This window comes from Callionymus lyra, chromosome 3 (genome assembly GCF_982586985.1).
Source record: "Callionymus lyra chromosome 3, fCalLyr1.hap1.1, whole genome shotgun sequence".
NCBI classification, from domain to species: Eukaryota; Metazoa; Chordata; class Actinopteri; order Syngnathiformes; family Callionymidae; genus Callionymus; species Callionymus lyra.
Genome location: NC_141820.1, coordinates 27,569,824 through 27,586,423, shown reverse-complemented (window position 1 = coordinate 27,586,423; position 16,600 = coordinate 27,569,824). Strand labels below are relative to the sequence as shown.

At 38.9% G+C, this 16,600-nt stretch overlaps 1 protein-coding gene across 1 annotated transcript in view; it reads left to right on the top strand.

Annotated features, from left to right (window-relative positions):
• Positions 1-372: 372 nt before the first annotated feature.
• slc41a2b (solute carrier family 41 member 2b) overlaps positions 373-16,600 on the top strand; it is a 29,671-nt gene continuing 13,443 nt past the window's right edge. The window contains exons 1-8 of the mRNA XM_087787347.1: positions 373-435; positions 1,370-2,017; positions 3,100-3,207; positions 4,922-4,993; positions 5,280-5,424; positions 7,002-7,148; positions 12,952-13,099; positions 13,596-13,675. Of these exons, the coding sequence (XP_087643473.1) occupies positions 1,484-2,017; positions 3,100-3,207; positions 4,922-4,993; positions 5,280-5,424; positions 7,002-7,148; positions 12,952-13,099; positions 13,596-13,675 (1,234 nt within the window). The 5' untranslated portion in view covers positions 373-435; positions 1,370-1,483. The remainder of the gene's footprint in view (positions 436-1,369; positions 2,018-3,099; positions 3,208-4,921; positions 4,994-5,279; positions 5,425-7,001; positions 7,149-12,951; positions 13,100-13,595; positions 13,676-16,600) is intronic.

The window sequence follows — 16,600 nt, the reverse complement described above, 5'->3', positions numbered from 1 at the left end:
TGATACAGTTAAATATACTTGTCTGCTTTTTTTTACGCCAGTAATCGCACAATAAATAAAACAACAATTTAAATACATTGGATGTATCAGAAATAAAAAAAAAATTCAAGTTTTCGGATATTCTTTTGCGCATGTGCGCTGTGGTCAGAACGACAAGAGGTCTCACTAGGATTTGAATCCACGTACCGAAACGTATGCGTGTACTGCATGGGTTAATCGAAATAAAAATCCAGTCCCCCCTTGATCACAGTAATGGAATAAATAGAATAAAATAAATGAACAAAATCCCACAACTTGACATTTACCTTGACATGTCAAAATATATTTTCGTGAGAGACGAACGCATCTCTACCACGTAGACGATCGCCAGCCTCTGCTGTGACGCGGCGCTACGTCTGGAGGTTGTCAGGGAGGAAACACATCTCTAACCCAAGCGTAAGTTGAGAAAAAAAAACACATTTATTCACCCCAAAAAAATCAATAGATGTATTTGTCCATGAGGAAAATAACTTTGTCTAGTAGAGATACGTTTCTTTCACGCGGACGCTTGCGCCCGAGAGAGCCACTGTTTTGATGGCTGCTAGCATACATAGCTTCAACTAAAACACGTTATAATAGCGCAAAATAAATCAACTGCAAAACTGCGAGAACATAATTTCCGCAATTCAACAATAATAAGTGCATTGGAAATGCCCGACTAAACGCTTTGTAAAAAAGCATCACGCATTAACATTTTGCTTCTGCTAAACAACGTTTTAAGTTGACTATCCCTGTTGTTTTATCTCCGAGGAACCTCGAAGGTTTACGTGGAATAATATATTCACTGGAAACACGTTGTTTCTTTCCGTCGTTCCTTCATTTAATTTCGCCGGAAGTAACAAATAAAATTGCATGAAAAATGTAAACTTCCGACTTTTACTTAACATTGTCTTGGCGACTTGACTTGCGTAAAGAAAGGTTGAAACAATTGGATACAGAAGAAAATACTAACATCAAAAGAAATGGAATCCAAACGACTTTAATGAACATTTATTATATCCATAAATGATGTTCCTCTTCTGACAAACATTGATTTATATTATCACAGGCCTGGAGTTTTAAATGAGTTTTTCTATAGAAGGTAAACTACCGTGGAAACGTTCTATATTTTAATACACATTTCATTAAAAGTTTAGTCATCGAGATTAAAAGAGGGGGGATAATGCCAACCCTCCTTTTCAATATTATTTACTTTGTGGATAATAATTATTTACTTTCAGGAGGAGCTGGGAGATAGTGTGCGCCATATAAATATCACAAAAGTACAGCTGTTGACGTGTTTGTAAGACTGTTTGAATTAAACTGGTTTCTCTTTGATCGATCATCCAAGCGCATGGATCTACAACCCGGTATGGATTCTTTACCTGAGCCGTCGGTTTAACTTGTTGACATCAGCCTGAGACGGCGCGACAGGAGATGAAACACTGCGGTGTCGGACGACAACATGAGTATTCAGAGTCTCGGCGGAGCGATAGGCGAGTCCCTGGGCTCTAGCCTGACGGTGCGTATGAGCGGAGGGGGCGGGTGGAGTTCCCTCGCCCTCAAATCTTCTGGACGAATCGCCTCCCTGCTCAACACGATGGTCCCGACTGGCTACATGAAGCTCCAGGAGGAGCGCCTGTCCATGGTGGATCTCGGACCTAAGCCTGAGTCGAACCTGCACCAGAACGGCTACAGACAAGAGACCACTCACATAGACGGCCGCCGGCTGCTGGACCGGGCCTCCAGATCCTCTCTGTCATTGTCAGACTGCGGGGATGGAGCTTATTCTGAAGTGGAGCCAATGTTGGCTGAGAGGAGACTGTCCGGGGAGGAAGCGGATCAAGAGGAAAAGGAGGACGAGGAGGACGGATTGAGATCTTCGGAGCCTAACATGCCTAAGGAGTCTCCTCTGGCCATGGCGCTGCAAATACTGTTGCCCTTTCTACTGGCCGGATTCGGAACGGTGTCGGCCGGGATGGTGCTGGATGTAGTTCAGGTAAAAACTGAACATTTTTCAACGTAAAGAGGAGTTTTACACATGTTTTATAGCTTTATTCCTCAGTGTTCTCTGGTGAGGCTTTATTTTAATCTGAACGTTCCCGAACCAGCTATCTACAGATCAGCAGCTGTGCCAGAGCGTGTTGTCCTCCTCACTGTCTCAAAGTCTGAAGTGCAGATGACACAGCGGGCGTCTGAACCAACGTCATCTATGACACACGGGTGTCAACAGCAGCCCGTCCACCACTAATCTTTTGACGCATTTGACGCAACCACAAACAAAAACAAAATGAGGTCATGTTGGCCTCACTCTTTAAGGAAGTTTTATTCACACTAGTTTGGATTTGTTGTTTAAAGAAAATGGTACTTTGACCTAAAACACACAATATCTGTTGTTTTTAATTAAAAGAACAGTTACTGAATTATAACAAGAAAGTAATAAACAAGTTCTCAAGTTCTTAACAATTGAAAACATTATAAAAAGTCTAAATCATGTTCCAAACTCTTTTTTTTTGCTTTTAAAACCCCTTAGTATTTAAACACAGCTGAAGGTGCACACACAGCCACTGACTTCTACGTTTTACTATATTTAATTCATCAAATTCTCTTTTTTAGGCTAAAACTAATTAAACAAAAACTTTAACATTACATCCTGCTATCTAGCAAAGTATCCTGTGTAAACCAACCAATTATTAATTCAATGACATATGTATATATTTGATATAAAAGGTGTTTCTGGATTTTCTTTCCGGAAGGATAAATAGTTTTAAATGAATCAATTTAAGGATTGTTTAAAATTTAAGATGAGGTTATAGGGAATTAAATAATCGAATGAGTTAAAAAATGTATGATAAATCATAAAAAAAGTTGATTAAAAAAATCATAATACGGATATCAATTGCCGTAAATATATTGGCATGTTTTAAATTGTGATTTCGTTGTCAAAATAAATGTTACAATTGAATCACTAATAAATTATATCACTGAATTTTTAGGTTTATTTAGGATAATCTGAGGTTGAGGCATTTCATTAGTGATACATGTATACAATCATCATTCCTTTCTGTGTTTTTTTTACAGCACTGGGAAGCTTTCCGGTACATCACGGAAATCTTCATCCTGGTTCCGGCGCTGCTCGGGCTGAAGGGGAACCTCGAGATGACTCTGGCATCCAGACTCTCCACAGCGGTTAGTGACGTTCTTCAGCGACACACAATCACTTTAGCGGCGATAACACAATGAAGGACATGGAAACACAGGCAAACTCTCCATCAAACAATATGATGATAGTGAAACACAAACATACATACTCTTTCCTCTTTAGACTCAAATATACACACACATGTACACTGGTTGAATTAATAGAACTGAAAACCAAAATATGTCTAAACATCATCTTTAAATGCAGTCTTCAGTCAACGCCATGGATATTTTCATTTTAATGCAAATAAAATTATTCAAATTCTTTATTTTGCATGGACTCTATTGAAATTTAAACCAAAAAATATGTTTTGAAAGCAAAGAAAAAAACAAGTTACATTTAATGCACCATGGTGAGTCGTAGCAGTCACAGGATCACACAACAACACACACCTACACCCTCTATGCTGACAAGCAATATGATGAAGAAATACAAAATAAACCAGCACTCGTGTCCGTCATCTTGTGTCCACGCACTCCTGTCGCTTGTCAACGTTTCCCTCCAGATGACGCGTCTTTCTCTGCCGTAATGAGATGGCGCCAATCCAACTTCTCTGTTGCGCCGACCTCTCCTCCGTGATTGCTTTTTTTTCTTCCTTTTCCCCACCTCTCCATCCTCATTGACACCAGGCTGCTGCTGCTGCTGCTTTGTTTTGCTGTGTTGTTGAAAAAAGTTTGATGGAAAATGTTCTCACTCGCTCTTTTTGTCCTGAAATGTCCCGCAAACCCGTTTTGTGACTTTGTGTGTTTGTGTTATGGAATGTGTCGTTGGTTTGCGATCAGGTTTTTTAAGCGTTTTATTTTGTCAGTGTGCAGCGGTGCACATTTAACCCCTGTTGAAAATAAATAATCAAGCCTTTGGTAAGGGAGCCCGACCAAATCCTAAAATGAGGATGGGTTAGTTATGTGAGGCCATCAAAAGCATACGAATCGGTGGCCATAGTTAGAAAAGGAAAGTTTTTAAGGACTTTTCTTATGACTCATAAGCATTCAGGTCTGTGTACAAAAGTGCTAAGAGTTAAGGTAAATAAAAAGTATTGTAATGTGCGAGGGGGATAGTCAATAAAGTGTTAACAGGAACAGGCTAAACAGGCACCTCTCTTACCCCGGTAGGAACTGGGAAAAGGGGGGAAGCAAGAAGATTCAAGAAAAGGGTTGGAGGCGTTTGTTTTGGCTCCTCCTTCCAGTCTTTTAACAAGTCTTCTCCACATTCCCGACTCTGTGTCAACACGTAGACCACACAGTTTATTTTTTTCTTCGCTGAGCTCATTATCCTCCCTGCTGCCCCCCCCCCCAAAAAAAAACATTACTAGTCTTTCGATGCTGTTGTATAAAACATAATCTGTGGTACAAATTGCTGTGGATTGAATTTGAGGAACGAAGGTTCATTTTTCAAACGGTTGTTACAGATGTAGTCCACGAAAACTTGGCTGAAACTCCTGTTTTTATTTGATCCTGTGCTTGCTGCGACGACATTTTAATGACCGAATGAATTAAAATGTACTTGTTGAATTTCCTTTTCTCTCTTATGTGGTTAAACTTTACAGTATAACATGATGACCCCATATATAAATTAATGATAGAAAAATCACACTGTAATTATGAAGTGTTTTCTCTTAAGTTTGACTATTTTATTAAGTGACGCACACTTCTTGACTCTTGTGAACGTTTACATTGTACTTGGCTCTCTCTTGTAATGCAGGTGAACGTTGGCAAGATGGATTCTCCAATCGAGAAGTGGAATCTGATAATAGGCAACCTGGCACTGAAGCAGGTAACAGCTGTGCTCCTAATCTGTGTTGGTTCATTGTTAATCATTGACTCTCAGTTCTTGTTTTTCTGTGGAATATATTTGATTCTCTTCTACGTTTTCAACATTTTTTTCTTTACGGTTTGTGAAGATATTTACATAAAAACCTGCCTCTGTTCTTGTACATTGGTGTGCGATGACGGGATGACAAATAATCTCTGTTGACCGTGTCCGGGAGAATATGACCAGATCATAAGGTTGTTTTTAACAGACACCTCTGTGACGATGCTTCCTCTTTTCTCTCGCTCAGGTCCAGGCCACTGTTGTGGGCTTCATGGCAGCTGTGGCAGCTGTGGTTCTGGGCTGGATCCCGGAGGGGAAGTTCCAGATGAGCCACGCCGTCCTGCTGTGCTCCAGCAGCGTGGCCACGGCCTTCATCGCTTCCATGCTGCAGGGTAAACGCACATAAACACAGATACACACAAACAGCTGAGTTTAAAATAAACTCTTATTACGCCCCTGTGGTGGAGCTGAGTCACTTCTGTCTGCTTTTTCCACAACTTCCTTCCGCATTATTCCACCAAATCTGGAGTTAAATGGTACTTATCTAGTCAGCGATGAGGCAATTTTACCTGGAGAGCAAACAGAGATGCGGCTGAGCCTCTAAAGTGGCGTCATTACGCTGTTAAAGGAGACAATTGTGTTTCGAGAGCACCCGTAACTGCATAAAATTAATGACATTTGTCCGTTTTTTTAATGTTTTCTTTTGTTTGCTGCCTTTTACTTCCATTTTCTATTCTAGCTAATTGAATCCCTGTCTATTCGCGCACCATTTCATATGCTTACATGATAGCTGTTGTCCCTAATTGTTCTACTCCAGCACTCTCATGATTATGTGCCTCTTGTGAAAATGTGACATCATTTGCTCAATTTTAGTCCAGAATCATGTGAAGTAAGACTTGAAATGATAAATACATTTTTCTCAGAGAAAAGAACTCACTGAAGGCTCAAAATAAGTTGTTTTAATTAGTCATTTGCACTTTAATGACCATAAACATGCCGATTTAAGAACATAGATTAGAATCAGTTAACAAAAAAACCAAAAATGGGATTTTTTTTAGTTACAAAAATACACTTATTGGTCCATTTAATGACAAATATTGAACTTGTATATGCAGCATTTAGCCAAATTAACAGATATTTTTACTATTCACATTTAGTTGCTTGTTATTTTAATTGTTGTATATTAATGCTTTATTCTGTGTCTCATGTGTGACTTCACATGACTTTAAACCTATAAGGGTCACATACCCGGAAACGTGTTTGGTGATTATTGCTAATGTTGTAAAGTATGCTGCAGGCTATTTTACTATAGTTGATCCACATGCAAACCCCTTTGCTCACATTGAAAATGTTGACCAGGAGAAAATGCAGGTTGATATATTTCACACCTGCTATCTGAACTACAAGGCTTTGGCACAGAGAAATTTGGAGTTTATATTCGTTATTGTACACAATTGAAAGACAATTGAAACTGTACTGAGATGGACATCTAGTTTGCCTGTTCGTGTCACTTCCTGCCCAAATCATCTACTCTTTTAAGCCATAATCAAAGTCCAAAGCTGCGAGGATCTCAAAGATGTTTAAATCTCATTGAGCGGATTGTTTTTTTTCAATAACTTTTGTCGGATAAGTCATTGAAATTCCTAGTGAGCACTTTAACTGTGTTTGTGCAGACAAATGTATAGACTTTTTGTCCCAATGAATAACTTAAGAGTGAAAATATTCATTAAAAATGTACGATTTGAAACAATATATATATATAATACCTTATAATCGATAAACATTATTAAACATACATCGCTTTAGAACCCCTCTCTCTTCTCATTTGTCTTTTAATTTCTAATTAAGTTTAACTGACTAAATATATAGAGGTTTCACCGCAATATCATAAATATAAGTGCAGTGAGTGACTGTGTTTAATGTCGTGCTCAGTGCCTGGATAGTTAATAAAGTTTTGTCTCCTCTCCAGGGTTCATCATGGTCGGCGTGATCGTGGGCTCCAAGAAGACGGGCATCAATCCAGACAACGTGGCCACACCCATCGCAGCCAGTTTCGGTGACCTCATCACTCTCGCCATCCTGGCCTGGATCAGCCAAGGACTGTACAAGTGCCTCGGTAGGTGGATCAACAGGTCTTTAACTACCAGAACCGCTGAGCAAATGACAGTGATTATGCAGTTTGGTGTCGTAGAGAAGATGAGTATAAGTAAGTAAACGTTATTTATGGTTTTAGAAGACAATAAACACTTAAACACGTGGTCAAGGTGACCCAGAGGCCTGTAAACAAATGTTTTTGTGGTATCCCTTGTGTTGTCTCTGGGTCAAAAATGCAGAAATTAAATCTCTAGAATCATTATAAAGTCTAATTCTTTAATTTTTGTATTACAATTTAACTCCCAATTAGAATCTGATTATATAACTACAGTAAATTAATATCAAATCAAATCTTTTTTTCACTGTGTTAGGTCAAGATAAAATTGTGTCAACCCTTTAATTAAAATAAAAACAGAAATATGTGAATTGTGTTTCACAATATAGATTTAGTGAGAATGCCAACAGGGAAAAGTAATTAAACAGGGCTAATAGTGAAGCAAAAAATATATTTATGTAATCATAAAGCATTGTAATTTCTTAGAAGTTCGTCATATTCTGTAGTTTGTTATATTACGAATTAAGTTGATAAAAACGATGCGATGAGAACATGAGAATGTTAATGCATGTTTATTCCACACAAATGTACAGTGCAAATCCACTTGGAATTATAAACTAAAAACATTGATGGATAATTGTTAACAATGAGACGCGTTACCATCTAGTGAAACTTTTTCTGATTCTGATTTTTCTTTTTTTTTAAATATAATTCTTCAATTTGGTCACCAGAGGGCGCTCGCGCCTCAGTCTGCCCAGTAAGTCGTTTTCAGCAGCAGAACAAACCTTCTCTTCTCTGGCCACACATTCCACATTGATGTCACACCCAGACTGGCTGCTGCTCCACCTCCCTCCACTCTGAGAAGCACACAGAGATGCCATCTCCTCTCAAAAGTGCCATTTATTCCCGACCGAAGCTTCTATTTTTGAATTATAGATATTTGAATTATAAAAACGACTAAAGCTGACGGCTTACGCTTTTCCCGAATTCACCTCCCGGTTCATATTTTGAGAGTCTCGAGTCTGTTTGTCTGGACAGTGACTCCGTTGTGTTGGGATGTTAGACAGTCGGGCCTTTTGTAGCACCAGAACAAATGCATGATTCTCCAAACCGTCTTGCCATTATCCAAACGGCTAACTCTGTAATGCATCTAATGTGAGCAGAAACGACTGGAACCGACCTTGTCATTCCCTGGATAATCCACAAGAGAAAGTTGATCATGATGCAGATAAATTAACCCACTGGGATTCATCGTCACCTTTATGTCATCTTTGGATTTGCAGTGGAACTTTTAAAGATTCACTTGATTTCAGGCACAACAATGTTTTCCTGTTATAAAATTGATATTAAAAGAAATTATAGTTTATTTAATTTCTGTCGATCAGGTGTTACGGGGTGATACGGTTTCGTTCCAGCTGCATTATGTAAGATTTTCTAAATGTTATGTGTTGTTGCTTTAAGGAGTAGATCCTACTACTAAAAGAGAGCAAATCAATCGGGCTGTGAGGGAACCAGCCTGCTACAAGCTCCTGCGAGTGTTTGAGTGATAATATCTTCACTCAAGTCACTTAAAGAAACCCTGTCTTTGTAATAGAACATGTAAGTGTTACAGGGTGGTTTGTATAACTACAGAATGCACATTAATGATCATTTTTGTATAGTAAATTATACTTTTAATTTAGAAAAACATATATTATAGTATCAAGAATATCATTTAAAAATAAAAATGTGGTTTAGAAATTAAATTAAATACATTTTCTGTTTTTTAATAAATAAGTTGTTGTTGGACTTTCACGTAGAAATTGTCCTTGTAAAAATGGCAGGTTTTATAATTTTTATTTACAAACCTGATCAGTCTGCTTCAGAGACATATTTTAGTTAGATTTAGACCAAGTACGTTGCATCGATGTTTCCCATTTAATTGTTGCCCAAACACTTAATAATCGAAATCATAATTTCGTAGACTTAAGTGTTAATATCACACGTAGAAAAAACTTAACTTGAAGTGAATTAACCTTTGTAATAAGATATTGAAGAGTGACAATGTTTGACAAGTGTTTCATCTGCAGTGGTGTTAGTCAGAAGAAAAAAAATGAAATGTATGAAAGAAATAATTCATGAGTCATGTCCACCCACCAAAGCTCTTGTATTAGACACTGCAAACCAAAGGCATACTCTCATGACTGACATTACAGTTTTCACTCGATGGAGACTCCAGTCAGCTATGTTTTGACAAACGACGTCAGTAGTCAATGATGGGTTGACTTGCTCTGCACTGCTCCAGACTTCCAATAGAACTTGCACTCCGAGACAAATCTTGCAACAGCATCCATTCTAAAAGTCATCAGTAAGTAAAGTTCGTCTCTGCCCAGTGACTGACGAGTGAGTGAAGCATGCAAACATACCTGTCTTTTTATGGGACGGAGAAAAAAAAAATCTAAATAACAACAGGTTGAAGTTCTTGAAGGCTATTTTTTTTTTACACCGTTTTAGCTAGATTCATGCTCATAAGCTGAACCAACAAGATCCAACCTCCCTGGCGTGAGGCACAGAAAAAAAGCATTATATTATGTTCTATTCAATATTACTCTCTAAAAGGTGGAGTTTTCTATGGAAAAAGGATTGTGTTAATAAGGGCTGTGTTTAAGCGTAATTTGCGATTTGATGTATATCACGATACAGTGGCTATACGATATATTGTGTTAATGTAGGAACAAGCATATATTTGTAGTATTGTCCGAGTACTTGACTCTGTCTTTGCAAATATTTGCGGACCACATTTTTTTTACATCTTTATCTTTACAAATAACCCTTACTTTACTTACTTACTTACTTACATGATTCTTAAAGAATTTGTGACTGCTTTCATTATTTTCAACCAGCAACAGCTTTATATGCTGCCGGAGTCGACTGTATCCTCTTGTCCTCAGTTATCGCCAGGATCTTGCGGGATTCAATTTAGCTGCGAAGGACATAATGACTGCTGCCATCTAGCGGCCAGAGGTTTTTGTTACAGATGTTTCAAAATAAACAAATTGTGTAAATAGCATGTTAATTGTAAAAAACAAACTATTTCATTTACAAAAACATTATTGAACCATAAAACACTCTAAAGCGACTCTTGAGACGTCATGATGCTAATTTCATTCAAGTTCACTTAAAAAGTAAACGTGTAAACTAACAAAAATAAGTGACAGCCAAACTCCTATGTGACATATTTTGGCTGTTTTTACATAAAGCTCGGTCTGTTAATATAACGCTGACATTAAAGCAAAAAATGTCCTGTGAGCTAAGCGGTCTTCATGCTAGCACAAGCACATTTAAATGTCAGCATGTGATCCTGAAACAAGATTAAAAACATAAAGTTCTGAAGAGGTTGCTTTTTTTTTTTTTACCTGTCCTCTCATCCTATCAGCCTAGTCATGAACCCGACATCCAAGATATAATGTATACGACAGGAAGCTTTAAAATGAACTCACATCTTCAATATTTACTTTTTCTGTTGTGATTCAATCATTTGCGCTGGTGAAAATTATCTTTCACATTCAAACATAACTCCTCGGACAAGAACGGCATTTATCCGTGAAAGACGGTCCTTGGCAGCAACTTCCGAGGCAGAGTGCTTTGGCAAAATATATTTCTCTACAGGCGGTGAGGAATATCAATTGATCATATATTGATTAATCAACAGCAAGGACACTCAATGACGGGCAGCCGGGTTCCCCTAAGTAAACAATGGCCGACGGCCAACTTAAGCAGCAAGACATCGTACAGGGCATGACTCACTTCCTGAACGTGTGCCTAATGAAACCTGCTGGATATGCATCATCTCTATATATATATTTACTGCTAACTTAGGCAGGTCTGTTGGTGCCCATTACGGCTCCACAGCGCCTTCTCTCCTCCAGCTATGAAGGTTTTCAGATAATAAATCTTGGACTGTTTCCTAATGACAGTTATTTAGTGTTTGGAGCCGAATTGTGCGGCAAACATCTGGCAGCGGCTCCGAGCAGGTGCCTTCGTCTAATTACCGTTTCAGGAAGAGATGTTTTGTTGTATTGTTGAAGCTGCAGCTTTTGGAGAAAAAGTGACAGAAACTGTCAATTATAGACACTTTACATTGTTATTTACTCTTTTTTTTCAATGAACTAATGAAACCAAAAATATGTGTATTTACAATCATACAGACTTTTTAAGTTTTTTAACTTTCTAAACTTCTGAAACTGGGTACATGGTAGTGTAGCGCTTAGCAATACCAGCTCACAGCAAGAGTTTTCTGTCCAGCTTGAGGTAACCTGCAGCCTATTTATGTTGTTCTTTTGCGTGGCTTTAATCTGGGAACTTGTGTTTGGTCCCACAGTCCAAAAACATACAGAGGTTTATTGATCACTCTTACTTGTCTGTAGGTGTGACTCTGAGAGTGTCTCCAGCAACTTGTGACTCTGAAGTAAATTTCAAAATAAATAAATATCAACTAAAGAAATTAAAACTTAAAACAAAAGAAGAAATGAAACCGCCCTGTTTAGACCTGATCGGATCTTTCTTTTCTAATGCAGTACTCCAAATCATGGGCAGTAGACTTGGCTACTCTTTTTCCACCAGTGTCAAATTAAAATCTTGTGTCACCACATTTTCATTTTTAAATGATACTCTTGATTCTATAATATATGTTTTTCTAAATTAAAAGTATCATTTACTATACAAAAATGATCATTTATGTCCATTCTGGAGTTATACAAACCACCCTGTAACACTTGCATGTTCTATTACAAAGACACGGTTTCTTTAAGTGACAGAAGATATTATCACTCAAACACTCGCAGGAGCTTGTAGCAAGGAATTGCTTATATCAATTTATTACTTGAATAAATACATAAAAAAATAGTATTATATTAAAATAATTCCCTTCTGCTGCTCATGTAAACAGCAATGAAGTGTCATTCATGTTGGTGTTTCTACACTCGCATGCCACACGTACAGAAAACGTATGTTAAAGGAAAACACAAACTTGCACATGAAAACCTACACAATAAAATCGAATAAAAAAAAAAAGAAAATCAATATATTAGAAGGGATGTGCACAGATGTACTGTATGCAAAAACAACTTTAGCAAAAATGAATTCCTGAATTTCTTAAAGGGCAACTAATGTGAAACTCCAACTCTCCTGATTCACTCACATGTTTCAAATGTTGAAGTCTTCCTCTCCAAGTAAGTCTCTCATGACCATGACTATCATGACCATGTTTTAAAAAGATTACTTTATAAAATTCTCCCTCGTCTGAAATCTCAATGAGAGAATGAGAGGTTACAAGGGCGGAGTCAAATATAATACTCCTCCTCCAGCCAGCTCTAATCACGCCCACTTTGTTTATACAACAAGTCCCTTGGAGATGGAGACTTCAGTATCCTACAGTATCGCAATATATAATATCGTTGTCCAAGTATCTTGATACATAATGTATCGCCCGATTCTTGCCAATAAACACCACTACTTAGAAAACAACACTTTCAACGATTGTTTGAAATTGTTTTATTGTATGTTGACAGTTAAATCGTAACTGCGACTCCATTAAGTTTCTGTTTCATGGCTCAATGTAACTCATCCTTTGTGTCGTTTTAATGTCAACACTGAGTAATATTGTCGTGGCTTCCTGCGCTTTTCACCGTTTTCCTCTTCTCTGGAACAAGTCGACTTTTCCCATCGTGAGGTGGAATCGAGGTTTTCCGTGCGACTCACAGGAAAGAGCTGACTCATCCTTTCTCCCCAGATTCCTACCCGTACGTTTCGTCACTGGTTTGTGCCTTCTTCATGTGTCTGACCCCGCTGTGGATCGTGGTCTCGTCCAAGCACCCGGCCAGCCGCACCCTGCTCTACTCCGGATGGGAGCCGGTCATCACCGCCATGCTCATCAGCAGGTGAGCGTGTTCGTACGTCTTCAAAGAGGAAAGAACAGTCTGCCTTTCACACCGTCTGTGGTTTGTTTGATGAGTCATACCTTGGAGCACCTGAGCACCCTTTGGTCCTCCGGAGCCTGGCAGCCTTGACTTTACAGCCTGCAGCATGGCTCGCTCACTCTGCCGTTAAAAAATACTTCCTGAGGGTTTAATAAAAGAGCTTTAAAAGTCCTCGGTACTCAACTGAACTGAACTGAATCAAGATCACTGATTTATCTTAAAACAATACTTTTAAACACAGGAAATACAAAACCATAAAATACATACATGTGTTTGACTTGTCTGTCTCTCAGTGTTTATTCAATACTTCCTCTTCTTATTTATATATTTAAAATGTCCCTTTGATTTATATTTTAAATCCCATTTTTCTTTTGCACTTTACATGCATATGTGATTGTCTCGCCGACTTGCAGTCACAGAAACCAATTTTTATTAATCAAATTTCTCATTTTGACAGCATCGGAGGACTCATCCTGGACAAGACGGTGTCCGACCCGAACCTGGCAGGAATCGTCGTGTACACTCCAGTAATCAATGGTGAGTTTTCTCTTGATCCGACTTGCTTTAAGGCGTCCTTTTAAAAGCGGATTGATTCGATTCTCACGCCATTAAACTTCTGATGAATTATGTTTGTAACCTGATAACCACCTTTGTGTCTTTCTTTGTGGTAAAATCAATTCTGCAATAGCTTTTCTAAAATCTGTGGATTATCTTACAGATTGATTTAGATGAAATAACTGTGTATAAATGTGTATAATATCCATATCACAGATCTGGTTTTCTGAGCTGCACAAACAATGTCATTGACTTGAGGAAGATGATTATTATCAGCTTGAGTTCTGCTAAAAACGCCTGAAAATACCAACTGTGTGCTGGATAAGCAGGGATTTGTACCTACGGCTGCTTATTATTTAACATCTTTATTAAACATTTAAGGGGGAAAATAGTCAGAATCAGTGTTTATGAGGAAGCACTGGAGGGCATTATAACGTTAGTGACATGATCAAAGTGCTGTCCATGTTGGAGAAATATTGCATCTTGTCGAAATAACAAAGGTTTTTAAAGAAAATAAAAGTGTTCTTAATTCATTACACTCTTATTAACAATGAGGTTGACAGGGTTTGACACAGTTCATATTGTGGCAGAAGAAGGTTTGCCTGATCCAGAGAATTTAGAAAAGTAAGGACCCAAACAGAGGCTTCTCAGTGTTATACCTTTTGGACGATCAGTTTAAAAAATGAAAGAAAGGTGAGAGAAAAGTTGTTAAATCTGCTTGACACATGCCGTTATAGCAATGATTTTAATGATGAGGAGTGAGACAAAGAGAGAGCAGTGTTAAAAAGCAGGTTATATATTGTTAATAAAAGCTAAAGTGAGAGAAATGCTAGTTTGATTGGGTTGTTTTATATTTTTAAACCAGACATGTTGGAAAGACCACATGGTTGCTCAGACTTATTAATGATTAACCACCTTTGTGATGCAATTCTTAAAGTAAATTTAAGATTAACGTTCCAGTCATACATGTGCTATGTAATAGTTCAAGTATAAGTAGCTACAAAGTCATTGATTTGTTTTGTTGCTCCATGTCAGCCGCAGTGTTTATACTCAAAGCAGTCGATATCTTTTTATCTTGTGTCGCCACGCTCCCAGGAGAGAATGAATAAATGTAAAAGAAGGGGAAACAAGAGCGTTCCGTCAACAGCCGGTTGATAAATGAAGGCGTCTAAATAAGACTCAAAATGCAGACGTGTATAAATAAGTCGCCTAATGAGACCAGACGAAGCGTCCTGCCGCCATCTGACTCCCAGCATGTTCAGGAAACGCTGGTTCATCTTCATCTTGACACCTCGTACCCGCGGCTAATGGGCTCAGCTACAGTTGCCAGAGCGCCGACACCTTCACAACAAGAGATAAGCTTTTAATTAAAAGGCATTAATGAGCGACATTTAACCAGATGGAGGGCGATTTTTGCCTCTAATTGCTTTTAAGACAAAACACATCATGCACACGAGGATGTAAGGTAAGGTAAGGTAAGGTAAAACTTTATTGATCCCTCAGGAGGTCTCCTTTGGGAAATTGTTTTTTTTACAATAGCCAGCAATTTTTCATAAACAATAAAAAATAATACATAAAAAATAAAATAAGAAGAACATAAAGAGGAAGAACAAGATGACACAATCTAAGTCTAAAGACAAAGACAAAGAACATAGGTCAAGGAAAGAAAAACAACAAAGACAAAGATACAAAGACTTACATGGAACAGAACATCCAGATACTCTCACTCCACTCCTGCCCCCGAACTCAGAATTGTACAATTTAATAGCCCGAGGGATGAATGAGTCCCTGAGTCTATTTGTTTTGCACCTGGGTAGGAGCATTCGTGCACTCATTCTGCTTCTCTGCTCACTGATGACAGTGCTGAGAGGATGACTGTCATCGTCCATGATGGACAGTAGTTTGTTCAATGATCTCCTCTCAGCAACTGTCACCAGTGAGTCCAGCTTCATTCCAACCACAGAACCAGCCCTCCTGATCAACCTGTCCAACCTGTTGACACTCCTCTTGGACACATTTCCACCCCAACACACCACAGCATAGAACAGGACACTGGCCACCACAGACTGGTAGAACATGCAGAGGAGCTTCTTGCAGATGTTAAATGAACGAAGCCTCCTCAGAAAGTACAGTCTACTCTGAACCTTCTTATACACATGGTCTGTGTTGCAGGACCAGTCCAGTTTACTGTCCATCCACACACCGAGGTACTTATAGTTGTCCACTATCTCCACCTCGTCGCCTCTGATGGACACTGGACGTGGCTTTGTCCTGGACCTCCCGAAATCCAAGACCAGCTCCTTGGTTTTTGAGGTGTTCAGCTGCAAGTGGTTCCTCTCACTCCAGTCCACAAAGTCACGTATCAGACTCCTGTACTCGTCTTCGCTATTGTCCCTGATGCATCCAACAATGGCAGTGTCGTCAGCATACTTCTGGACGAGACTCAGCTCTGAGTTGTAGCAGAAGTCTGAAGTGTAGATGGTGAAGAGGAGAGGGGCCAGTACTGTCCCCTGAGGTGCTCCTGTACTGCACACCATAGTGTCAGACTTGATGTCCTTCAGCCTGACATACTGTGGTCGATCAGTAAGATAGTCCGTAATCCAGGAGACCAGACCAGGGTCCACATGCATCTTAGTCAGTTTGTCCTGCAGCAGAGTGGGTTGGATAGTGTTGAAGGCACTAGAAAAGTCCAGGAACAGGATTCTCACTGAACCGCTTCCTTTATCCAAGTGGGAGTAGGTCCGATGCAGGAGGTGAAGGATGGCATCTTCCACACCAACTGCTGGCTGGTAGGCAAACTGCAGGTGTTGGCTGCGGAATTCATGTGTCTAGTTGTGACACAATAGCTACACAATAAGCTCACTTCTTAGCAGCCATGAGTCAAAGCAGAGAATATGTTTTGTCAGG